The sequence below is a fragment of the Gymnodraco acuticeps genome, unplaced genomic scaffold, assembly GCF_902827175.1.
Source record: "Gymnodraco acuticeps unplaced genomic scaffold, fGymAcu1.1, whole genome shotgun sequence".
NCBI lineage: Eukaryota > Metazoa > Chordata > Actinopteri > Perciformes > Bathydraconidae > Gymnodraco > Gymnodraco acuticeps.
Window position 1 is genome coordinate 620,782 of NW_022991300.1, and position 25,235 is coordinate 646,016.

At 40.1% G+C, this 25,235-nt stretch overlaps 4 protein-coding genes across 9 annotated transcripts in view; 2 read left to right on the forward strand and 2 right to left on the reverse strand.

The window, feature by feature from the left end:
* LOC117562378 (butyrophilin subfamily 2 member A2-like) overlaps positions 1-3,837 on the forward strand; it is a 72,779-nt gene extending 68,942 nt beyond the window's left edge. For all 4 annotated transcript variants that reach the window (XM_034240196.1, XM_034240197.1, XM_034240198.1 and 1 more), the window contains 2 exons: positions 830-967; positions 1,098-3,837. In XM_034240196.1, coding sequence (XP_034096087.1) covers positions 830-967; positions 1,098-1,213 — 254 coding nt within the window. In that variant the 3' untranslated portion in view covers positions 1,214-3,837. The remainder of the gene's footprint in view (positions 1-829; positions 968-1,097) is intronic.
* Positions 3,838-5,696: 1,859 nt separating this feature from the next.
* Positions 5,697-8,685, reverse strand: LOC117562393. Of its 2 annotated transcripts, XM_034240227.1 has the most exons (4): positions 8,397-8,681; positions 7,957-8,112; positions 7,261-7,353; positions 5,715-6,987 (listed from the first exon to the last, which is right to left on the reverse strand). In XM_034240227.1, the coding sequence occupies exons 1-4, from the start codon at positions 8,496-8,498 to the stop codon at positions 6,670-6,672; spliced, it is 669 nt and encodes a 222-aa protein (XP_034096118.1). In that variant the 5' UTR covers positions 8,499-8,681; the 3' UTR covers positions 5,715-6,669. The 2 variants fall into 2 exon arrangements, with proteins under 2 accessions (XP_034096119.1, XP_034096118.1); XM_034240228.1 differs by lacking the exon at positions 7,261-7,353 and having other exon boundaries at positions 5,697-6,987; positions 8,397-8,685.
* A 1,662-nt stretch (positions 8,686-10,347) lies between these two features.
* LOC117562389 overlaps positions 10,348-25,235 on the reverse strand; it is a 58,917-nt gene continuing 44,029 nt past the window's right edge. Inside the window, exons 1-2 of one of the 2 annotated variants that reach the window (XM_034240224.1) lie at positions 13,875-13,933; positions 10,348-13,057 (exon numbers count right to left, since the gene is read on the reverse strand). In XM_034240224.1, coding sequence (XP_034096115.1) covers positions 10,712-12,877 — 2,166 coding nt within the window. In that variant the 5' untranslated portion in view covers positions 12,878-13,057; positions 13,875-13,933 and the 3' untranslated portion in view covers positions 10,348-10,711. Of the gene's footprint in view, positions 13,058-13,874; positions 13,934-25,235 lie in introns of those variants that run through there. The other variant, XM_034240223.1, reaches the window with a different exon arrangement.
* LOC117562390 (vacuolar protein 8-like) overlaps positions 15,594-25,235 on the forward strand; it is an 89,535-nt gene continuing 79,893 nt past the window's right edge. Inside the window, 6 exon segments of the mRNA XM_034240226.1 lie at positions 15,594-15,610; positions 17,512-17,763; positions 18,928-19,047; positions 19,340-19,459; positions 24,613-24,732; positions 24,906-25,025. Of these exon segments, the coding sequence (XP_034096117.1) occupies positions 17,565-17,763; positions 18,928-19,047; positions 19,340-19,459; positions 24,613-24,732; positions 24,906-25,025 (679 nt within the window). The 5' untranslated portion in view covers positions 15,594-15,610; positions 17,512-17,564.

The following is a 25,235-nucleotide window of genomic DNA, read 5'->3' on the forward strand; positions in this document are numbered from 1 at the left end:
TTGCCTCTGCATTGGATTATTATGGGATAGAGTAATAACATCATAATTAACTACGTCTGAAAGCAGAAGTCTAGGGCAATAATTGGAAGTCTCTTCAGTGAGAATGTCACAAAATGATTTTTTTTTTTTTTAAAAAAAGCCATATTCTGGAGAAAATGTAAAAAATAATGTGAAATGTTGAAGCAAAAAAAAGTCAAATTCTGAGCAAAATTCATATTTGAGATGCATTGTGGGACATGTAGTTTATGGGCCACGTGCTTCTGTAAATCGGCATGTGACCGTATAATAAACGTATTATATTCTTTCAGAGCTCTTGTGGGGCCACAGAAAATGTAATCGCGGGCCGGATTTGGCCCCCGGGCCTTGAGTTTGAGACCCCTGAGTGAAAGTGTGCTTGTGTTTGGAGGCTCTGCTGCATAAACCCAGAGTGAGTTCCCCTCTGTGGAAACATCAGGATGTGAATCTGCTCTCACTGAGCTGCAGTCAGGGAGGAGGACGCTCTGTAGTTCAGGAGGAGGAGCAGAACCTCTCTGTAGAAACACTCTAAGTACACTTTAGTCATTAGAGAATAAACTAGCATCACATGTTAGAAGATGATCACATGTCTAAATGTGTAGGATCAGAGGGACTTCATCTCTCAGATAGATGCAGTGAAACACTGAATATATTGCTCTCTGATGTGATTTGGAGTATGCATCAAACTAAATGGACATGCTCGTAATTTGTAGAGGAAAGAGAGCTCAGCTTCAGATGTTCTCTGACTGAGAGCTTTAATCTGATGAGAACAACATGCTCTGACCGTCTGAGTGACATGAACCTTTCTCTTTAGGGTCGATCACTGGATGGATTATTCTTTCTGCAGTTCTCGGCGCTGTTTTATTTGTAGTTCTCGTGGTTCTTGTTGTTGGAGGTATTGTTGTAGTTCGGGTTGTATCCAAGGATCGCAACAAACTAAACCAACTTAACGGTAGGTTTAAATAATGTTTATATCAACAGATTCAACATCATTTGTATTATTAATTGCTGGTATTTACACCCAGAGCATCCTAAAGTCAGGTGGGGTCTTCTTGAATATCATTTTGTTTTCCTTCCTGCAGAAAAGATAGAGAAGCTTGAAGATGATCAGAAGAAGACTTCCTCCCAAGACACGCTTCCTGCAGATTCTGTAGCTGATCCTCCTGAGAATAAAATCCTGCTGGAGTCGGATCAGTGAGTCTGAAAGGTCACCGGGTTCACCTGTGCTGAGGTGTGTTCACACTGTACTGTGTCATATGTGAGGACATGTGATCTGCTCCTCATTAATTTCAGAGAGTTAAGAGCTGGTTAAGGGTTCACAGGTCAAATATCAAACTCCTGTCAATTGCAAACATTTCAGTTGAAGAAAACTTTAAGAAAACTTGAAGTAAGAGTAAAATCATGTAATCCTGTATAAAACTACATTCTGATCCTCAGCTGTGAAACTCCTGCATGCGGTCAGTTAGTCCTCAGCTTCTGTCCTTCAGAGAGTGAACGGATGAATGAGGACATTTTAACAGCTCCATAGTTGTAGTCCTTTAACAGCTCCATAGTTGTAGTCCTTTAACAGCTCCATAGTTGTAGTCCTTTAACAGCTCCATAGTTGTAGTCCTTTAACAGCTCCATAGTTGTAGTCCTCTAACAGCTCCATAGTTGTAGTCCTTTAACAGCTCCATAGTTGTAGTCCTTTAACAGCTCCATAGTTGTAGTCCTTTAACAGCTCCATAGTTGTAGTCCTCTAACAGCTCCATAGTTGTAGTCCTTTAACAGCTCCATAGTTGTAGTCCTTTAACAGCTCCATAGTTGTAGTCCTTTAACAGCTCCATAGTTGTAGTCCTCTAACAGCTCCATAGTTGTAGTCCTTTAACAGCTCCATAGTTGTAGTCCTTTAACAGCTCCATAGTTGTAGTCCTCTAACAGCTCCATACTTGTAGTCCTTTAACAGCTCCATAGTTGTAGACCTCTAACAGCTCCATAGTTGTAGTCCTTTAACAGCTCCATACTTGTAGTCCTTTAACAGCTCCATAGTTGTAGTCCTTTAACAGCTCCATACTTGTAGTCCTTTAACAGCTCCATAGTTGTAGTCCTCTAACAGCTCCATAGTTGTAGTCCTTTAACAGCTCCATAGTTGTAGACCTCTAACAGCTCCATAGTTGTAGTCCTTTAACAGCTCCATAGTTGTAGTCCTTTAACAGCTCCATAGTTGTAGACCTCTAACAGCTCCATAGTTGTAGTCCTTTAACAGCTCCATAGTTGTAGACCTCTAACAGCTCCATAGTTGTAGTCTTTAACAGCTCCATAGTTGTAGTCCTCTAACAGCTCCATAGTTGTAGTCCTCTAACAGCTCCATAGTTGTAGTCCTTTAACAGATCCATACTTGTAGTCCTTTAACAGATGCTCTCCTGCTGCTTGTAGTTCTTAAAGGATGTAGAGACGGCATTAACAGGAACTCTCTCTGATCTGAAGCTGCTGTCTCGCTGTAAAGAAATGTTCTCTGAAGCTGGAATATAATGTGACTTATTTTATACTTTTGTATTGTACATAGTTTGTTACGAGCTTGTTGTTTGTGATCAGCTGAATGATGACCTGCTGTTACTGTGATGCTTGAACTGTTTTTATTATATCTAAATATGTGTTAATGTTGATCTCTGATGCACTGCAGGGTTTATCCCGTGATTAAAGCTTTAACATTTATGTTTGAATAAAACATCCTCTGAGCTTCTGATGACTTGAATGATTTATGGCACTCACATTAACTCATTTTAGTCTTGACCTAAGATTTCCATTGTCATAACTGCACTGTAGCTATAACGTACAAATGACAATAAAAGCCTTGAATCTAGAATATATTTTTACATATATTATGTTTTAATGTACACACGGTTTAACTCCACAAAAGAAGGGCTGTAAAGTCTCCTCCGTCTCCTACACCTTCTTTACTCTGACCACAACCACACATCTGTGAAGAGTCATGATGACTATCTGCTATCATTGTAACAGATGTGTCCAGAAACATGAGCACCTGGAAAAGTATACCTTAAAAGTCCTCTGGTAGTTCCTGCTACAGGAGCACATTTTGAAGACACACACAGACTCACAAACATTACCAGGCTGAGGTGATGGGGAATAATGGGAGTTATCAATCTCTCTATTTACTGTATCACGTGACTGGGATCATATGACTGGGATCAGAGCCCTAGAGAGATAATTAGTATCTCTAGGGCTCTGACTGGGATGATACAGTGTCATGGCACACCTTCTGTAGCCTGCACATTCACGGTCTCTGGCACCACCCAGTGGTTTTTGCTGCAACAACAATTAAGGGACAGGAACTTTATTTCATTTTGATATGTTTAAGATCTGTATACCAAACCTGGATGTTTTATTAAGTCTGTAGAATACTGCTTGCAGGCTGGGACCTGCTCGAATAACAGAAATATTGTGGGTTACCATGGGGACGTTACCCGCACATTTTCGTAAAGCAAAAAAACATTTTATTTTTTGTTTGCTGTATGTTGTTTGTATTTTATCAACACCAAGTTACATTCTTGAATGTTACAATGAGCCTTTTGTGTTTGTAAAAGAATTGTCAAAAAAAAAAACTGGTTTTGAAAATCGATAGACGAGCATTTATTTTATGTATTTCTTACTTACCTCATGTCTACCCCCGATGAACACATATGATGTTAATTATGTCCTTGAATAAAAAATAGTAAACAACACCCATGGACGATAATCATGTTTAACCCTTCTCTTGCGTTTCGGGACAAAAGTGACCGAATGACTTTTGTTTTAATCATAAATATTGTGTTTTTCATCCAATTGCCTCAATACCTTTTGTTATCCTCCACACTAGGCCTCTGAACATACACACTTGATGATCACCACTTGCATTGCATTTTGAGTGATTTATTCAACAGTGAAACACCCTTGATGTTTTCGGTCAGAATTGACCGCCATATAAAATGAATGGGTATGAGTGTATTATATTCATCCTGCAGATGGAAAACATCTATAATTCTATATACACACACACACAAACACGTTACGGGAACCTCTCCCTTTCTCGTGCTGTATGATACAATGTATCATACCTTCTCATAGGTGCGAGCTCTGTGCCCCTCGAGAAACACAAACCTCTCACTTTCTCGCACTAAATGCGCCTCCCTTACTGTCTCTCAAGCAGGTATATTTGTGCCTTGCTCACATTTGACTCATTGACACAATGAGCAAGCGACCGATTAGGCGATTTTCTGTACGAGGGGCTCTGGACACATTTTTTGAACCAGATGAAGAGGAGATAGAGGAAGATGTCACAGAAATGGAAGGCAACAGCGATCCAGACTATGAGCCTACAACAGACCAGGAAGAGGCCCCTGAGGGAGAGGCCCCTGAGATAGAGGCCCCTGAGGGAGAGGCCCCTGAGATAGAGGAGCCTGAGGTGACATTCCACAATTTTGCATTGCCAACTATGTGCGTGAACACACGCACACACACACACACACACACACACGTTCTGATATGGTATATTTCTCTTTCAATAAACGTTCATTGAGGAAAACAGTATCAGTGTCTTATTTTATATTCATCACAGTGAATGCTGATCTTGATGGGCCCACCGGTGGGTCCGGACCATGACATGAAACACTGGCTTGCTTGTATCAAATCAATACATCCCATACATCATTGTAACGGGAAGAATCTCAGCTACAACACTAACTAAAGCATTCCAATCTCCAGTAGACACAGCCTACATGGTAAGCATTTTTATAATATACAGTAATGTAAAATAAGCACTATCTTTGAACTTACTGCCAAAAATAATATGAAATTCACCCCTGGTGTCATTATGTCTGTCATCGATTCTACTTGCTTTGACTGTTCAAATGAGATGTCAACCATCAAAATTGGATAAGGGGTTCCAGAGATATTACTGTGCAAAACACACCAGTCTATTTTGACCAAAAATAGCATGGGAAGGGGAGTATGACCTAACGCAAGAGAAGGGTTAAACTTGACACTGTTAACCACAACATATTACTAGACCGACTGGAAAACTGGGTGGGACTTTCGGAAACAGTTCTAAATTGGTTTGAATCCTACTTAAAGGACAGAAACAACTTTGTTTCTATAGGTAAATACACATCTGAGTTGACAAATATGACATGTGGGGTTCCTCAAGGCTCCATCTTGGGGCCTCTTCTCTTTAACATCTACATGCTACCACTGGCTCAGATAATGAAGAACAACCAAATAAGTTACCATAGCTATGCAGATGACACACAAATGTACGTAACAATTTCACCAGGAGACTATGCTCCAATTCAAACACTGAGTAAGTGCATTGAACAAATCAATGACTGGATGTGTCAGAACTTTCTCCAATTAAACAAAGATAAAACTGAGGTAATGGTTTTTGGAGCCAAGGCAGAACGTATAAAAGTTAGCGCTGAGCTTCAGTCTGCAATGTTCAAAACAACAGATAAAGCCAACAATCTAGGTGTAGTCATGGACTCTGACCTGAGTTTCAACAGTCACATTAAAACTGTTACTAAATCAGCCTACTATCACCTAAAGAATATATCTAGGATTAAAAGACTAATGTCACAGCAGGATTTGGAAAAACTTGTCCATGCTTTTATCTTCAGTAGACTGGACTACTGCAATGGTGTCTTCACAGGTCTCACTAAAAAATCTATTACACTCAAAGAAATAACTCTTTGAATGAACGTAATTAAATCATGGACAATATTTCCACATGATTAAATCACTTTCTTTCAAGATTAAGCAATTTGATTGGTCCAACTTAATTTACTTGAGTTGGGTCAACGTAATCTATTAGGATTGATACTACTTATTTATAAGGTTTGTTACCAACTTAATTTACTTGAGTTGGGTCAACGTAATCTATTAGGATTGATACTACTTATTTATAAGGTTTGTTACCAACTTGATTTACTTGGGTTGGGTCAACGTAATCTATTAGGATTGATACTATTTATGTATAAGGTTTGTTACGAACTTGATTGACCTGGGTTGGGTCAACGTAATTGCTTAAAGCTGAAAGAAAGCCATTTCATCATGTGGAAATACTGTCCATGATTTAATCAAGTTCATTCAAAGAATAACTTTTGAGTGTTTACACATTTAAAACGTTTAGAGTGAACAGTAACAGAAATTCAACAGTCTAGTGAGCTTCAAGGGTGGAAATATAACACAAACGCAAGATGTCTAAGTATGCAGATTAGAGAACATGCAATACCAAAAGACCATTAAGAACACCATCTCAACCAACAAGCAGACTGGGTTTCACTGTATTAAATATAACAGTGAATATATATTTCACAAAATAGCTTTACACTGACAGATGCTTGAAAAAACACAGTTTCTTCCCAAATATTAAAATGTTTCAACTTTAGGGTGAACAGTATAACAAACTTGAGTTTCGACAGTAGACCAAATAAGGCAACATGGTAACATCTGCCTCCTCGCACAGCCCTCTGCTCAGTGAGGTCCACGTAACCATGCTACAGCCAACTTTGAATGCTTACTTTTATACTTCTTGCATATAATCAACATTTCTGTCAAAGAGGTGAGTCACCGAATCTCTGATGGCTGCGTGTTTGGAAGATGAGGCGATCCCAAACAGTGACATTAGGCACGGGAAAGCAATGTTTTGAGGACTTGTCCTTTTGTGGATAGTCTGTTTCCATCTAGTTCCATCATTATTTTCTGCAGTGCTTCAAATGTAAACTTCAGCTCTGGAGGGTAGCTCAAGTTTAGAGCATACACGAGAGCAAACATCATCGCCACCGCAAAAGATACGTTTCCCAACTCATCCAGCACTTCGACCCCCTCCAGAATGATCCCAACGTTCTCGGGGTCATCCCCAGGCTCTGCACCTTCGTGTCGAATGACAAATATTCCGAAGACCGTCTCTGCCATTGCCGTTTGACTGCTGTTGTCGATGCTCTGTGAAAAACAAATAAGGAGAGTGATTTTCACTGATGTGCATTACATCCCATTTCTATAATCTGTCATATTGAGTTTTATGTAGTTTGGGTTTTCCAAATTGAAAAAAAAAGAAAGAACAAAAAACACTGTTTCCAAAAAGCATGAACACATCCAACATCATCAAAATGTAAAGGCAACATTTCCCTAAGGGTTAGTTTTAGAAGAAACACAATCCATTCCAACTATGATCATCCTCCTCTTTGTGAAGATAAAAAAGGTACATCAACATACCATGTATTCCTTCACCAGCTTCTCTGGATCTTCATTGAAGTAGACACAAAGACCTTTGAGGATGCATTCGCGTCTCACGTCAATGCTGTCAGTCTAAGTATGCAGGTCAGAGAACATGCAATAAAAAAGCCCATTAAGAACAACAAGCAGTCTGGGTTTCACCGTTTCACAAATGTTTTCTTTAAAACCCTGAATGTAATATTGCACTTTAATTAAATGGGTTTAGTTTGGACAGATAATATACTATGCAATTTAAGCAATACATTTTTCTAAAAAAGGAAAACAATTAGTCTTATTTTGAATATTTAAAATGGCTTTTTATTGAAGAAATACTTTTGCTTTAAAAAGGTCATCTGTTTCCAATTACTCGATTAATCAATGGAATAATTGATAGAATACTCGATTACTAAAATAACTGATAGCTGCAGCCCTACAGTACACTCTGACCATTGGGGTAGGAACATCTGCCATTTCCATGAAAGACTGCTGGACAGCTTTGTAGTGCGTTATTTTAGGCCTTCATAATAGTATGCCGCTCACTCTGATACAATGACCCCCACTGGGGGAATGGATGTGGTGCTAAGTATCAAAAAAAGATCGAAAACATAATGCTCCGGATGCTATGCTATTCATGGAACATCCTAGACTTTGTACAGCTCCTACAGTTTCTTTGTCACCTTTACATTGTTTTCATACCTGGGTTATGGGAAGCATGATGCTTTTGATCTTCTTCCCTTGAACTCCACCTTTCTTGGTATACACGTCGATCAGGCTTGTAGAGTGAATATCCAGCGAAGAGAAGAACTTGGATTGCAAATTAATTGTTGTGATTCTCTTAAATTCTGCATTCACCTACAACAAAAAAACAAAACCCACAAAACTCAGATTGGCTATTTTGATGTCACTGTTCACAGGTTTGATTTAGCAGTTCAGTCCGTTTAAGACATGCAATTGCATAAATCATGTATTTATTTATGATTCCTGCATACAAATGCCACTGTACATACAAAATTCAGAATTTGTCAATATGTCTTTTATATGGCACATACTGTGCAGTCCGTAAGCATTCATTGTCTACTATATATATCCCAATAAAAGTAAAAAGGGGACGTTCCTTCACACATTCATTCACTTACCTCACGCACATGGAAGAGAGCCGGCCACCTGGTTTTGAAATCGGCTATCAATGGTGCCTGCCGAACAACCTCTTGCCTTCTGCATGCAAAGGTCTTTTCCATCAATGTTGCCACCTTGTCCTCATTATTCCTTTGTATTACTTCTGAGAGAAGGGTCACTCTTAACTTTTCAAGCGTCTCTGCCGTTTCCCCGGATGGGTAGGTGGGTCACCTCTGCTTTTTTCGGCTTTTTCACACCATAGGCAGGACTGCATTTGCCATCAGGTTTGTGTTTTAGGGCATTTACTACAACTTCGGGGCATTCAAGCCGCCTAAGCTTTGTTCGGTAGTTAGCAAGTTTATATTTCAAGCTCGTCTTCCATCCGCCATATCCAGTGAAAGAACCGGGTTCTTTCAAACATGGATGTGATGAGGCAAGAGCTTTTGCTACCTCCTCAAACTCACTGTCAGAGAGGTAGACTTTGTACTCTATAATCTTCTCAGCTAAGCCATCAAGAATGGCAGATTTAAGTTTGTTGTCAGGACTCAACAATGTTCCGTCCGTTTTGAAAGTAGCGTTGGCCCTGTCCAGCTGTAGTTCAGTGTCTTAAGAGAACCGGGGCACAATGAAGACAGGGGGCCATCCAGATGATCTTGACGTGGACTCAGGAGAAGACAGTATGTCAGTATTGACGGAGCTTCCAGATGAGAGAGATAAGGAGTCATTTAGACAGCGGGAAGTGGCAGCAGCTGAGTAGGGAGGGGGCAGGGAGACAACAGGCTGTGCAGGTGCAACTGATGTAAAGATGACCTTGATGGAACTTCTGTCCTGGACATCTGATGTTGACAGCAAGTTGGTGAATTCATTCCCAAACTCAGCATCCATGAATTGGAGCCTGAATTCCCCTTCTATTCCACACTGCCTCTTAATTTGCTGTGAGTTCAGTGACAGCTTCTGGAATCCCATCTGGAAGGATCAATCTCTGGGAACTGTTTTCTCCTAAAATGCTTCTGAGCTTCACTGGAGTAGCCATGCCACGGCCGTCTGTGAAAGAGGGATGACAAAATTAGCCTACATGTTATACAGAACTTTTTTTTCAAGGGATGCACAAGGGTTAATCTTAATTTCAACAGAGCAATGAGAGGACAAAATAACCATTCAATGTTAAATCTGTTGGTTACCTCATATGTCTATGTGTCTTTTTAATGTCACCATTCTGAGAGGTCCAACAAAGTAGTCTGCCAAAGGATAGTCATCTGCCAGTTCCTCAAGCTCAATCAAAACAGTTTCTCTTGTTGGACTCAGCTCAAAGGCTCTGAAATGCTCCCTATACCACCCATAAAGCCTTCTCACCATGTGTTACGCCCTCTCAAGGGGGAAGAGAGGAACGACGCACACACCAGTTGGATTTGGTAAATAATTATAGGAGCTTTATTTTCACGGTAAACAATATGAGGTGCGAGCACACGGCCACCTATAAACAAAAGCCAAAACGGCGCAAGTCCAACAAAGGACTAAACAAAAGGAGGACTCTAACAAAACGGAGCCTGACTATGTATAAAAGGGGAGTTTTACAACAACGCAAATTAAAGAGGGGCTGTTCCAAAAACAGCTTCCAGAGCATATGCGGGCTCAGCAGAGTACAACCTAACACACACAGAACACACTGAATATACACACTAAACTAACACACTAATCTACACACTCTGACAGCAGTCAGGAACACAGTTAGCTCGTAGCGCTACAAAGTCACGGTAACCCAGTTGAGGCGTCTGCTCTACACAGCAGACCCTCCCGAATGAAGTGTGGCCGCTGACTTTAAGGTCCTCCTCCGGAAGGTGCGCCGAACGCTGAAGAGGGGTTGGAGGACGTCAATCCAATCGGCTCTTCAGTCCGGGGGCGGGACAGCCAATGTCACCTAAGGAGCTTCGCAGCTCATTTGCATACACACACACAGTTAACAGAGCAGAGGACTGTCGTCCGTAACACCATGAAACATAGTCTCTCCTGTACAATGCAAATCTGAAGAATCTCTCCAAAGTCAGGCAGTCCACTTGTAGACCCATGAGCCACTATCATCCCATTTCTGAATGTTACCCCTTTGCTTGACACACACTTTGTTAAGTGAACTTCAGTTGTACCAGGGAAGTTCTGGGCAATAGTCTGAGCTATTTCTTGTTTCAATACATCCAAAGGCACTGTTGAGACCTTTGTGATTTCCAGGGCAGCTTCATCAAAACTGGATGATACCAGTTGATAGGAAATCATTAGCTGATGCTTAGTAGCTAGCGAGAGGGGCACATTTTTAAAGCAATTGGTGTGTCGCGCAACCTGCTTAAAAAAAACTGTGCTTGGCCTCAAAACGCATGGTCCAGAGGCCCACAAGAGGACCAAACATCCTGATCAGTTGTGGATAGTGCTCCAGATAATGATGCTTTGGTAGCAGTCGCACATCAGGGAAGAGTTCTTGGTACTTTTGTCTGTGCTCTGAAATCTTGCCCTCAAGATAGGCAATTGACTCATCTGTTTGTCTTGGAGCAACCACAAGCTCTGCAATGTCTTTTAAGTCCAACAGTATTTGCCATGCAATTTCACCCTCAGGCACCAGATGCCCAATTATGAATGGGAGTAGTCTCAACAGAGCCCAATTTTCATGGGCATTCCCACCTATTGTTTTTCTTTTAGAAAATGTGTGTGGGATCACATGTGGCCTGTTTGTTTTGTCTGCCCACTTATAAGGGAACTGCAGGATAGATTTGTTGAGGGTTTCAAGATTGAAATATTTCTTAGATATTAGCAATGCCAAACAACGTGCAAGCTCTACTGGCACTAACCCCTCAAAAATATCATGCATAATATCTGGAGGATAACCCGTGTGAATACTGAAGTGGTCAAGAGATTGAGTGATGGAACAATGTCTTTTCACCCCAAAACAGCTTGCCCCATTCTCCTGCGCTGATTTCACATGAGAGTCATGGAGTTCTTTTGTCCTTAGACTGAATGCACCTGACTTTACCTCTTTTGTTTGAATGTCTGTACTTGTTGCTGTGCAAAATCGGCAGATATATCCACCAGAAAAGCTCTCATTGAAACCAGCTATACTGTGAGCTCCCAGGTTGTCTGCCGCAACAACCTGAATGGTGCCTTTAAGACATCTGCCAAGCAATGGAATGAAAACACCAACTTGTTCTAGAGTTATCATATCTTGAAGAAGAGGATGTAAGACACGGTCATAACCATACTTCTTCACATCATCAGTTTTACACAAGACCGCCAGGTAAATCGAGGATAGTGATGAATGTGAGCCTGGAGGCAAATTACTCAAAGTCCAGTAGATTCCACAAAGCTTATGCTTCTTGCGAGAAGTACCCAGAGGATTGCAAATCTCAAAGTCATCTATGTATATAGTCAACAAAATTCTCAAGTCATCCCCTGATAGAAAACCGTTTTCCTTGAAGTGTGAACCATCCTGGGAAGATTTGTAAGTCTGTTGTTCACCAGTCCCCCTATTACTCTGCTGCACTCTGTGGTTTTCAACCACTTTGTCTACAACATCTTTCCTCTGAAAGAGCTGCTGCAAAGACTTGAGTACAGGCACATACTGAAAACTCCTTTTTTCCTTGGCATCAAGTATGTACTCTATGGGTTCTACAACATTAAAGCTGTCTTTGTAATACTGATTGCGGAGATAAGATGTCCTTAGGGGACCACCCTTCCCTATGGCTTTGAGCAAAGGGTTTGATGCGCAGAGAGCAGTGGCTACTTCTGTTATCACAGACTTATCAGTTGTGGGACTATGTTTCTGAAATACACCTTCAAGAATGTCAATGGAGAGGGGCAATGTTGCTGAACTTAAGTAGTGCAGTTCTTCCAAAAACTCATCAATTTTTGTACCCGGCACATGTGCAAAATGCTCTAATTTGAGCAACGATGCAGCAAAGTTTTTCTCAATTACTTTGGAAGAGTTCTGAGTTACATCCACATCACTACTTGAACAAGCACTGTGTACTTCAACTGCAGAGTCATCTTGATTATGTGCGTATTCCACAGGATTATCAGAGGATTCTTGTGCAACTAGAGTGGTTCTAACTACACCTGGCTTGAAATCTTTCAACGTATGCGGTTTGTGTTTCCTGTTTTTGTGAGAGTGAAATGTTGCGTATATATTTGTTTCAAAACTGCAACCCACAAACATACAAGGAACAGTCTCATGACTCTTAAAATGAGTTCCAATGTGTACAAAATAATCCCTCTCCGTAGGAAGATCGCTCGAAGTGCACAAATGACAACTGAATATTGACAACTCCAGCTGCTCCTGAGAGTTTTGTTTGGGATGGGCTCTATTTAAATGAATGTGCAAAGCATTCCATGTCTTAAATGTACATGGGCAGTTTGTGTGTGGGCATGGATAGCGTTGCCTATGCCGGTGCTGTAGTCTAAAATGCTTTAGTAACTCATATCTACCAGAAAGAGATTCACTACACTCCTTACACCTCCACATTTGCCCACCAAAACAAAATCACCAGCAAAAAATAAAAAAAACATTTCAATCATGAACTTGAGAATGGCAGATGACACCTTTTACCTCACTGATGAAGTTGGATTGCAGACACAGGTACGGTTAGACAGGACACTCTTGCGGTCGGACAGCCGCCACAGGAACTTTTGCAGTCACAAATTGCTGTGAAAAATTGAGAGACCAATCAACATACATGAAAGTTAAGTTACACAGAGAACTCGCAATATTGCTGTCAATTAAGACTCATAAATTACATCTGCTTTTTTTTACACAGAACCTTATATCAGTGCCCTTATCAGACAGAAGTTGACGCATTACTTAGTCATATCCAAACCAATTCAACAGAGTTCTTCAATTTAAAAGACGGTGCATTTCTGTCTGAGTGTGGTGTACTTTTTCAAGATGTTTAGACAAATTGCTCTCTGCCGTGTGTGTGTGTGTGTGTGTGTGTGTGTGTGTGTGTGTGTGTGTGTGTGTGTGTGTGTGTGTGTGTGTGTATGTGTGTGTGTGTGTGTGTGTGTGTGTGTGTGTGTGTTGCATGTAGCAGCTGCGTGTGTAAACTGCGAAAACCACAGTGGCAGCTAGCTCCGCATGGCAGCTAGCTTGGCAGCTAATTTACGTGACGCAGCCGAATAACGGCGCAACATGCCTTTGTAAAAGGGGCTGATATTACTGACATATAAGCGCCTGGGGTAGCACACTTTCCATTTAACTTTCCCAGGGTAATGCTACCGTCATTTAGTTTTCAATCCTGATATCCTATATTTGAACCATCTCCCTAACTGGCAGTTACACAGACTAGCTAGTTAACAACGTTAGCTTTAGCATGTTCGTCGGCTCATTCGGCTTTTTAAGTGAGATAAAAAATAACACTAAATAACAAATGAACTATCAACGTTACCACAATATCGCTCATGGACTAGCAGTTGATGACATTTATTAACAGCTTCACAGTTAGATGACAATGTTTTCTGCTTACCTCCTCCAACTTTCGCCAACGGTCTTTCTTGTCTCAATGATCCTCTCTCGCGATGATGATGGTTACGTTTACGGTTATGCCCAAATATCGCGAGTGCACACAGGATGCAGGGGAAACCCTTTCCCGCCAGATCGCGGTCAAAATCAAACCATGGCAGAGTCTGGAAGTCATCCATGGAAGTGTCCAAGAGCAGTCAAGAATGTAGCGTGCCTTATTGTTCAAGCCGTGTTTGTTGTTTGACATCTTTACAACCGTGAACATTTAAAAGTAATAGACTGTTGGTATCCAGTTTATTGGTGGTTATACCGCCACCTTCTGCTCTGGAGTGGGAATCATATGTACCCTAATCCCTTTGTGTCAGTTTATCTCAACATGAATGAATCTAATAAATGTGAAGTTGTTGCGATTCATGCAAACCATACATGTTTTCATCACGTTCATCTTGGAAACATGAAATTATTACGTTGAAAATACATGTTACATTTTATTTGATGTAACAGCCAGCCAAAGTCCTTTTTTTGAGTGTATGAAAATCTGTCAAAGTGAGATTCCTCTGTGATGCTCAGGAGTGTTGGTTCAGACTTTATTCTGACTTCACTCTCCGTCTACATCTCTTTGGAACATTCAAGAAAATAATCAACAGATGATGAGATATTAATCTTTGCATGACATTTTTACGCATTATAATCAAAGAGTCAGTCAAAGACAAAAACAAACAACTTGATTGTTTATTGCTATAGTTTATTTTGCATCAAACTTTATTACAGTGTGTTTATAGTTTTAATTTGACTCATTTAATGATCGATGAATGTTCACATTTTTAATCCAAGAATCTTTAAATGGATGAATTTATTTTCTGTTTTTCTTTGTAATGGATGAAATGAGAATGTTTGATTAAGTTTTGTGTGAATTCTTGAAGAAATGTAAGAAGTCTGTATATCGTGCTGAAACTTCATGACATCAACCAAACTAAGAATCAAAGCTGTCAGTTCTCCTTTGATCTAGTTTCGAGTCAAACATCACGTTATAGCAGTATACGTTATCAGTTTAACTTCTAACTTCTCTTTCACTCGACTTCTCCTACTCCCAACTCTATGTCAGTAGAAGAGCTGGTCTGTTGCCTGTGTTATTAAAGTGACCGTTTACCGAACCCTTTGTGTACATTGCTAAGCTAATTTGACCTGTCTCGAGGACACGCTTTGTTTAGGAGTGAGAAACCCTCTTTTTGTTTGAACCTGTTCTTTTTGTTTACTGATAAGAGTAGGTGAGAAGCCTGTACTTTATTCCTTTTGGTTAGGCAAGTTTTAGAAAAATGTTATTGCTGCGCCTAGGTTCCCCTAGACCTGGGCCTAACATACATTTCTAATTCACCTAAAGGTAATTATAGCTGTACAAGTAAGTGTAGTATTTGTAGATATCTTGTGTTTAAATAAGCAGCAGTTTAATTCAGAAATGTGTCGATGAGGTTGTTTCTTCACGTACATCTGTCAAATAGCCATGTGACAAATTACAGAGAATATAAATGATGACAATTGTAAAAAATATAAATAAATAATCTTAATGATCTAATCTCTTCTTATTTAATGAATTGCATCCCTTCAAACATCTGTTTTAACCTTTACATTCATAGATGCCAAACTCATGAAATCTGTTTGCTTGTGTGAAGTCATGTGAAGGATGAACCTGCTGTAAACAAGAAGCTCCCACCCTGATGAAGGACACTCAGCAGAAAACATGTGAGGGGTAAAGCATGGCATACTGGAGCTGTGCAACGTGTTTGATTTGATGGAGTTGTTTTGATTCTCTCTTAGAAACTGTCAGGAGTCACATTCACATTATACAACTCCACTGCAGCATTATAACAAATACAAAGTAGCTTCAAAAGGAAAAAGAGTGATGCATTATTTATTCACTTTGATACTGTGTCTTCATTTGCTTCAAACCCAAATGATCCGGTTGTAGAAAAATAAGTAAGTAGAAGTACCAGAGTGTAGGAATACTCTGTTACAGTAAAGGTCCTGCATTACAAATGTTCCTCAAGTAAAAGTAGAAAAGTATTAGCATCAAAATATACTTAGTAGCAAAAGCAAAAGTACTTATGATGCAGATTGGCCTATTTCGGGAGTAATATAACATATTTTGAATATAATTTTTTATGCAAAAATATGTTTATCCTTGCATGAAGTAATTTTTATTTACTTTAGTGTAGTTTGTGAATTTAGCTTAGTACAGTACTTGAGTAAATGTACTTAGTTACTTTACACCACTGGTAATAAATCCACTCACCTTTAAAGCAGGGGTGGTTCTAGGGGGGGGGCAGGGTGGGCCAGTGCCCCCCTAACACTGCATTTGGACCCCCCTGTGGCCCCCCTGCAAAAGAAAAAAAAAGGTTTATGATTAAACGATTTCTTGGCTGACGGAATAGGTGGAACTAACGATATTTGTAATTCTAGTCGGACCCATTAGAGAGAGCACACCTTTATCTATTTCATATAGTTGTACAAAAATAAAGTAAGAAATCATTCCAATGTGTACTATAAGACAGAAAGTTAAACAAATTAAAAACAGTTTAAAAGGGGAGTGATTAGTAAAATATGCATAAATAAAAAGAAAGGATGCTAACTAGGTAACATAAGATAAGAATAAACAAGTTTAAATGATTTGTTATTGGTTGTAATCATATTCCAAAGATTTTTGGATTATTGAAAAGTATGCAGCTCCCTTTCATCTGAGTGTTGAGAGCTGTATCCATACATTCATTTTGTGCTCAAAGTGCACCAGATTGATGCATTTAACTTCAACATTTAAAAGCAAATCTTCCTGGGGGTGCATGCCCCCGGACCCCTAGAGGAGGTGAGGTCCACCCCCCAAATAAAGCAGGTTAAAATAATTTAATTTCATACATTTTCTTGACACTGAAAACGGGTCCCACAGACCCAAACAGCACACAACGTTTAAATGTAAGAATATAATAATGTTAAAATGTGCTAAATATATACACTGCAAAAAACAACAAAAGAGGAGTAAAAGTATCTCACGACTTGTTTTTTATTTTGAAAGTAGCTCTCATCCTAAAAAAGGTTGGAGACCCCTGCATTAGAGCGTAAAAACTGTAACTATAAATATCTGAAATAAATGTGTAATGAAACAAATACCAATAACTGTATTGCTTTGTTTTCTTATGCGCAATTACTTCATACTGTCTTTTTTGTCCTGCATTTATTGGGCCCCCCTCAGAAAATAACTGGCCCCAGCCTGGCCCCCCCAGTCAAATTGGTCTAGAACCGCCACTGCTTTAAAGGAACTTGCTTTCCTGAATGCACATTTTCCATAGATGATGGCATAACGCATGCTGCTTGAGTAGTAGTTTGGCTGGCTGAGAGATTAAGCAAGTTATACATTTTCTGTGAGTAAAAGTAGATTTCTGGCAAAACAGTCAATCATTATCCTGGTGATTATTTCGCAGATAAACCTATTAACCCCGCCCCCTTAAAAAACCCACGATCCGGCTCCTTTCAAAAAGCCGTAATTCCCATCACTACGAACATCTTTTTATTTTATATTTTAATATCTGTTTTTCATTTGTTCATATATGTATTTTGAGACCTGACGTCACAGTGGGCGTGTCTCCCTGCAGCTCTGCGTCACGCGGCACAGGTGCCTTCTTTCTTCTCTGCAGGAGAAACGGTCATGGCTTCGGGTTTCTGTGAGGATTGCTCCAGACTTCTGGAAGAATTCAACTTCCATCTGAGGAAAGTCTGCAGAGAGTTTGAGCGGAAAATAAAACCCATCTTCAGGGAGCTGTGTGAGTGCACGTGCTTCAGTGTCTCACCTGAGAGCAGTTACCTGAGGAGGAGGAAGAGGAGGAAGAGGAGTCTCTCTCTGAACGGTAAGAACACTTGTGGATTGTCTTTGTTCTGGACGACAAACACGCCTTTAGTGCTGCAATGTCCCCAAGAGCATTTACTGTATACTTGATATTAGATCAGATATACTTTTTTAAATCCAAATATTGGGAACGTTTTCTTTGTTATAGCATGGAAACAGGCATTGCACACTAAATACACACACGATAGAAAGATATCTATATCTATGGGGTATTTATGTAGAAATGCACAATGTAAAAATATACAAAAGTCAGAAAACACTATCTAACATACTAAAATCCAGCTTTGATAACACTTTAATGATCAATCATTATAACACAAATAATATATATAATATTCTGAAATGGACCAATCTGCACAATGACTACTTTTACTGTCGCTACTTTAACTATATTTTGATGATAATACTTTTCTGGTTGAGGAACATTTTGAATGCAGGACTTTTACTGTAACCGAGTATTCCCTACAGTACACTCTGGTACTTCTACTTTTACTCAAGTACCAGATCTGAGCACTTCTACTTTTACTCAAGTACCAGATCTGAGTACTTCTACTTTTACTCAAGTACTAGATCTGAGTACTACTACTTTTACTCAAGTACTAGATCTGAGTACTTCTACTTTTACTCAAGTACTAGATCTGAGTACTTCTACTTTTACTCAAGTACTAGATCTGAGTACTTCTACTTTTACTCAAGAACAAGATCTGAGTTCTTCTACTTTTACTCAAGTACCAGATCTGAGTACTTCTACTTTTACTCAAGTACTAGATCTGAGTACTTCTACTTTTACTCAAGTACTAGATCCGAGTACTTCTACTTTTACTCAAGTACCAGATCTGAGTACTTCTACTTTTACTCAAGTACAGGATCTGAGTACTTCTACTTTTACTCAAGTACTAGATCTGAGTACTTCTACTTTTACTCAAGTACTAGATCTGAGTACTTCTACTTTTACTCAAGTACCTAGATCTGAGTACTTCTACTTTTACTCAAGTACTAGATCTGAGTACTTCTACTTTTACTCAAGTACTAGATCTGAGTACTTCTACTTTTACTCAAGTACTAGATCTGAGTACTTCTACTTTTACTCAAGTACTAGATCTGAGTACTTCTACTTTTACTCAAGTACTAGATCTGAGTACTTGTCCCTCCTCTCTTCCTACAGATGAGGAACTTCAGCTCCATGAAGAGGAAAGTCTTCAGTCTCTGAGCCGACTCTCAGCTTCAGAGGACATTGAGCTGCAGAAGACAGCGGCCATGTTTTATCTACAGCTCAGTCATCACTGTGAGTAAAGAATCCAAACAGATTTGTATGTTGCTTCACTATCTTCTTCTTTATAGCAATGGTTTACAGATAAGTGGAGCAGGTAATGAGACGTGTGTTCGCTCTCCTCTGTAGAGATAAGCTCTAACGGACAGCGCGTTATTATGCAAATGATCAACTGTAATTTTCTTTCTAGGGTTGGCAGATAATTCCCTGCATGTGTGGCTTAAGTGCCGTTATTCACAGTACTACTATCCCAAAGCGCTGCTTCTTCACCCACAATAACCAGTGTTTCCTGCTCTGTGTGTTTCAGTGAACTCTCCTCTCCCAGACGCATTGTTGGAGCCGGTCATGAACTTACTGCTATCATCTGACCTGGATGTTCAGAAGACCATCTCTCTGTCTTTAGTCAATCTGTTAGTGAAGAACAACGGTGAGAGATACGAAATCACAAGGTGTTTTAAAAAGTCCTCTCTACTTTAAAGAGTCCTCTCCTGCTGATGTTCAGGTGTATATCAGTATGTACATGTAGAGTCTCTACTTTAAAGAGTCCTCTCCTGCTGATGTTCAGGTGTATATCAGTATGTGGTGTCTCTACTTTAAAGAGTCCTCTTCTGCTGATGTTCAGGTGTATATCAGTATGTAGTGTCTCTACTTTAAAGAGTCCTCTCCTGATGATGTTCAGGTGTATATCAGTATGTAGTGTCTCTACTTTAAAGAGTCCTCTCCTGCTGAGTTCAGGTGTATATCAGTATGTAGGTGTCTCTACTTTAAAGAGTCCTCTCTGCTGATGTTCAGGTGTATATCAGTGTGTCTCTACTTTAAAGAGTCCTCTCCTGCTGATGTTCAGGTGTATATCAGTATGTAGTGTCTCTACTTTAAAGAGTCCTCTCCTGCTGATGTTCAGGTGTATATCAGTATGTAGTGTCTCTACTTTAAAGAGTCCTCTCCTGCTGATGTTCAGGTGTATATCAGTATGTAGTGTCTCTACTTTAAAGAGTCCTCTCCTGCTGATGTTCAGGTGTATATCAGTATGTAGTGTCTCTACTTTAAAGAGTCCTCTCCTGCTGATGTTCAGGTGTATATCAGTATGTAGTGTCTCTACTTTAAAGAGTCCTCTCCTGCTGATGTTCAGGTGTATATCAGTATGTAGGTCTCTACTTTAAAGAGTCCTCTCCTGCTGATGTTCAGGTGTATATCAGTATGTAGTGTCTCTACTTTAAAGAGTCCTCTCCTGCTGATGTTCAGGTGTATATCAGTATGTAGTGTCTCTACTTTAAAGAGTCCTCTCCTGCTGATGTTCAGGTGTATATCAGTATGTAGTGTCTCTACTTTAAAGAGTCCTCTCCTGCTGATGTTCAGGTGTATATCAGTATGTGTCTCTACTTTAAAGAGTCCTCTCCTGCTGATGTTCAGGTGTATATCAGTATGTAGTGTCTCTACTTTAAAGAGTCCTCTCCTGCTGATGTTCAGTGTATATCAGTATGTGTCTCTACTTTAAAGAGTCCTCTCTCTGCTGATGTTCAGGTGTATATCAGTATGTAGTGTCTCTACTTTAAAGAGTCCTCTCCTGCTGATGTTCAGGTGTATATCAGTATGTGTCTCTACTTTAAAGAGTCCTCTCCTGCTGATGTTCAGGTGTATATCAGTATGTGTCTCTACTTTAAAGAGTCCTCTCCTGCTGATGTTCAGGTGTATATCAGTATGGTATGTGTCATCTACTTTAAAGAGTCCTCTCCTGCTGATGTTCAGGTGTATATTAGTATGTAGTGTCTCTACTTTAAAGAGTCCTCTCCTGCTGATGTTCAGGTGTATATCAGTATGTGTCTCTACTTTAAAGAGTCCTCTCCTGCTGATGTTCAGGTGTATATCAGTATGTAGTCTCTACTTTAAAGAGTCATCTCTGCTGATGTTCAGGTGTATATCAGTATGTAGGGTCTCTACTTTAAAGAGTCCTCTCCTGCTGATGTTCAGGTGTATATCAGTATGTAGTGTCCTCTACTTTAAAGAGTCCTCTCCTGCTGATGTTCAGGTGTATATCAGTATGTGTCTCTACTTTAAAGAGTCCTCTCCTACTGATGTTCAGGTGTATATCAGTATGTAGTGTCTCTACTTTAAAGAGTCCTCTCCTGCTGATGTTCAGGTGTATATCAGTATGTAGTGTCTCTACTTTAAAGAGTCCTCTTCCTGCTGATGTTCAGGTGTATATCAGTATGTAGTGTCTCTACTTTAAAGAGTCCTCTCCTGCTGATGTTCAGGTGTATATCAGTATGTAGTGTCTCTACTTTAAAGAGTCCTCTCCTGCTGATGTTCAGGTGTATATCAGTATGTAGTGTCTCTACTTTAAAGAGTCCTCTCCTGCTGATGTTCAGGTGTATATCAGTATGTAGTGTCTCTACTTTAAAGAGTCCTCTCCTGCTGATGTCAGGTGTATATCAGTATGTAGTGTCTCTACTTATAAAGAGTCCTCTCCTGCTGATGTTCAGGTGTATATCAGTATGTAGTGTCTCTACTTTAAAGAGTCCTCTCCTGCTGATGTTCAGGTGTATATCAGTATGTAGTGTCTCTACTTTAAAGAGTCCTCCTGGTGATGTTCAGGTGTATATCAGTATGTAGTGTCTCTACTTTAAAGAGTCCTCTCCTGCTGATGTTCAGGTGTATATCAGTATGTAGTGTCTCTACTTTAAAGAGTCCTCTCCTGCTGATGTTCAGTGTATATCAGTATGTAGTGTCTCTACTTTAAAGAGTCCTCTCCTGCTGATGTTCAGGTGTATATCAGTATGTAGTGTCTCTACTTTAAAGAGTCCTCTCCTGCTGATGTTCAGGTGTATATCAGTATGTAGTGTCTCTACTTTAAAGAGTCCTCTCCTGCTGATGTTCAGGTGTATATCAGTATGTTAGTGTCTCTACTTTAAAGAGTCCTCTCCTGCTGATGTTCAGGTGTATATCAGTATGTAGTGTCTCTACTTTAAAGAGTCCTCTCCTGCTGATGTTCAGGTGTATATCAGTATGTAGTGTCTCTACTTTAAAGAGTCCTCTCCTGCTGATGTTCAGGTGTATATCAGTATGTAGTGTCTCTACTTTAAAGAGTCCTCTCCTGCTGATGTTCAGGTGTATATCAGTATGTAGTGTCTCTACTTTAAAGAGTCCTCTCCTGCTGATGTTCAGGTGTATATCAGTATGTAGTGTCTCTACTTTAAAGAGTCCTCTCCTGCTGATGTTCAGGTGTATATCAGTATGTAGTGTCTCTACTTTTAAAGAGTCCTCTCCTGCTGATGTTCAGGTGTATATCAGTATGTAGTGTCTCTACTTTAAAGAGTCCTCTCCTGCTGATGTTCAGGTGTATATCAGTATGTAGTGTCTCTACTTTAAAGAGTCCTCTCCTGCTGATGTTCAGGTGTATATCAGTATGTAGTGTCTCTACTTTAAAGAGTCCTCTCCTGCTGATGTTCAGGTGTATATCAGTATGTAGTGTCTCTACTTTAAAGAGTCCTCTCCTGCTGATGTTCAGGTGTATATCAGTATGTAGTGTCTCTACTTTAAAGAGTCCTTCCTGCTGATGTTCAGGTGTATATCAGTATGTAGTGTCTCTACTTTAAAGAGTCCTCTCCTGCTGATGTTCAGGTGTATATCAGTATGTAGTGTCTGCTGATGTTCAGGTGTATATCAGTATGTAGTGTCTCTACTTTAAAGAGTCCTCTCCTGCTGATGTTCAGGTGTATATCAGTATGTAGTGTCTCTACTTTAAAGAGTCCTCTCCTGCTGATGTTCAGGTGTATATCAGTATGTAGTGTCTCTACTTTAAAGAGTCCTCTCCTGCTGATGTTCAGGTGTATATCAGTATGTAGTGTCTCTACTTTAAAGAGTCCTCTCCTGCTGATGTTCAGGTGTATATCAGTATGTAGTGTCTCTACTTTAAAGAGTCCTCTCCTGCTGATGTTCAGGTGTATATCAGTATGTAGTGTCTCTACTTTAAAGAGTCCTCTCCTGCTGATGTTCAGGTGTATATCAGTTAGTAGTGTATCTACTTTAAAGAGTCCTCTCCTGCTGATGTTCAGGTGTATATCAGTATGTAGTGTCTCTACTTTAAAGAGTCCTCTCCTGCTGATGTTCAGGTGTATATCAGTATGTAGTGTCTCTACTTTAAAGAGTCCTCTCCTGCTGATGTTCAGGTGTATATCAGTATGTAGTGTCTTACTTTAAAGAGTCCTCTCCTGCTGATGTTCAGGTGTATATCAGTATGTAGTGTCTCTACTTTAAAGAGTCCTCTCCTGCTGATGTTCAGGTGTATATCAGTATGTAGTGTCTCTACTTTAAGAGTCCTCTCCTGCTGATGTTCAGGTGTATATCAGTATGTAGTGTCTCTACTTTAAAGAGTCCTCTCCTGCTGATGTTCAGGTGTATATCAGTATGTAGTGTCTCTACTTTAAAGAGTCCTCTCCTGCTGATGTTCAGGTGTATATCAGTATGTAGTGTCTCTACTTTAAAGAGTCCTCTCCTGCTGATGTTCAGGTGTATATCAGTATGTAGTGTCTCTACTTTAAAGAGTCCTCTCCTGCTGATGTTCAGGTGTATATCAGTATGTAGTGTCTCTACTTTAAAGAGGTCCTCTCCTGCTGATGTTCAGGTGTATATCAGTATGTAGTGTCTCTACTTTAAAGAGTCCTCTCCTGCTGATGTTCAGGTGTATATCAGTATGTAGTGTCTCTACTTTAAAGAGTCCTCTCCTGCTGATGTTCAGGTGTATATCAGTATGTAGTGTCTCTACTTTAAAGAGTCCTCTCCTGCTGATGTTCAGGTGTATATCAGTATGTAGTGTCTCTACTTTAAAGAGTCCTCTCCTGCTGATGTTCAGGTGTATATCAGTATGTAGTGTCTCTACTTTAAAGAGTCCTCTCCTGCTGATGTTCAGGGTGTATATCAGTATGTAGTGTCTCTACTTTAAAGAGTCCTCTCCTGCTGATGTTCAGGTGTATATCAGTATGTAGTGTCTCTACTTTAAAGAGTCCTCTCCTGCTGATGTTCAGGTGTATATCAGTATGTAGTGTCTCTACTTTAAAGAGTCCTCTCCTGCTGATGTTCAGGTGTATATCAGTATGTAGTTGTCTCTACTTTAAAGAGTCCTCTCCTGCTGATGTTCAGGTGTATATCAGTATGTAGTGTCTCTACTTTAAAGAGTCCTCTCCTGCTGATGTTCAGGTGTGTATCAGTATGTAGTGTCTCTACTTTAAAGAGTCCTCTCCTGCTGATGTTCAGGTGTATATCAGTATGTAGTGTCTCTACTTTAAAGAGTCCTCTCCTGCTGATGTTCAGGTGTATATCAGTATGTAGTGTCTCTACTTTAAAGAGTCCTCTCCTGCTGATGTTCAGGTGTATATCAGTATGTAGTGTCTCTACTGTGACATGTCTGTCTCTGATTGGTTAGCTGGCTGGCTCTGTTGTTATTGGTCAACATCTTAGAGATGTCCCCCTCATGGAATCATGTTTTTAATATTGCTTTTTTAAATCTAATTGTTTTCCACAATCACATCTTAAACTGACCCGATGAATAGGGTCATAATAACCGTGCATTAACTCTGGTGTCAGTGTGCAGAGCCTCTGTGGTTGAGATGGGGATGCTGGCTCCGCTTCTGGATCTGATCCGGTCCGGAGACTCCAGCGCTCAGAGCCACTCCTGCGCCTGCGTCTGCCTCCTCGCCTCCTCAGGTGGGTGCAGAAGGATTTAAGGTCTTTCAATTGTTTAATAATTATTATTCTCTCGGTGTCTGGCTGTTACATATTTGTACAGATATCTTTATTGTGGGAAGCAGTATTTCAATCTCTCTGTCTGTACACACAAACTGAAAGATTGACAATAAAGTTCACTTTTTTTGGTGCAGAGTCGAACAGAGAGGCTGTCATGTTGGAGGGAGTGAAGCCTCTGCTGGCTTTAGCCAAATCCTACGACCCTCGAGAGCAGCAGGTGGCCTCCTGGGCTCTGCTGCACCTCACACACTCAGGTGGGTCACTTCCTTTAAAGGTCCCCTATTATACTGTTTTTCATCAATATATCACAGGTCTCAGATATATACAGAGCCTGTCTCTGATTGGCTGAAACACCAAACAGATCATTGTAGCATTACCCATAATCCCCTCTGTTTCCAAAGTGCTGATTCGCTGTCTGTTACTTCAGATGAAAATAAGGAGCCCCTCCCCACGCCCCTCTGAGA

Coding starts and splice junctions, on each gene's coding strand:
- LOC117562393 (XM_034240227.1), bottom strand. CDS start 8,498: ATGGAAAAGACCTTTGCATGCAGAAGGCAAGAGGTTGTTCGGCAGGCA. Junction 8,113..8,396: donor CTCTCTTCCATGTGCGTGAG/GTAAGTGAATGA, acceptor TTTTTGTTGTAG/GTGAATGCAGAATTTAAGAG. Junction 7,354..7,956: donor TCATGCTTCCCATAACCCAG/GTATGAAAACAA, acceptor CTGCATACTTAG/ACTGACAGCATTGACGTGAG.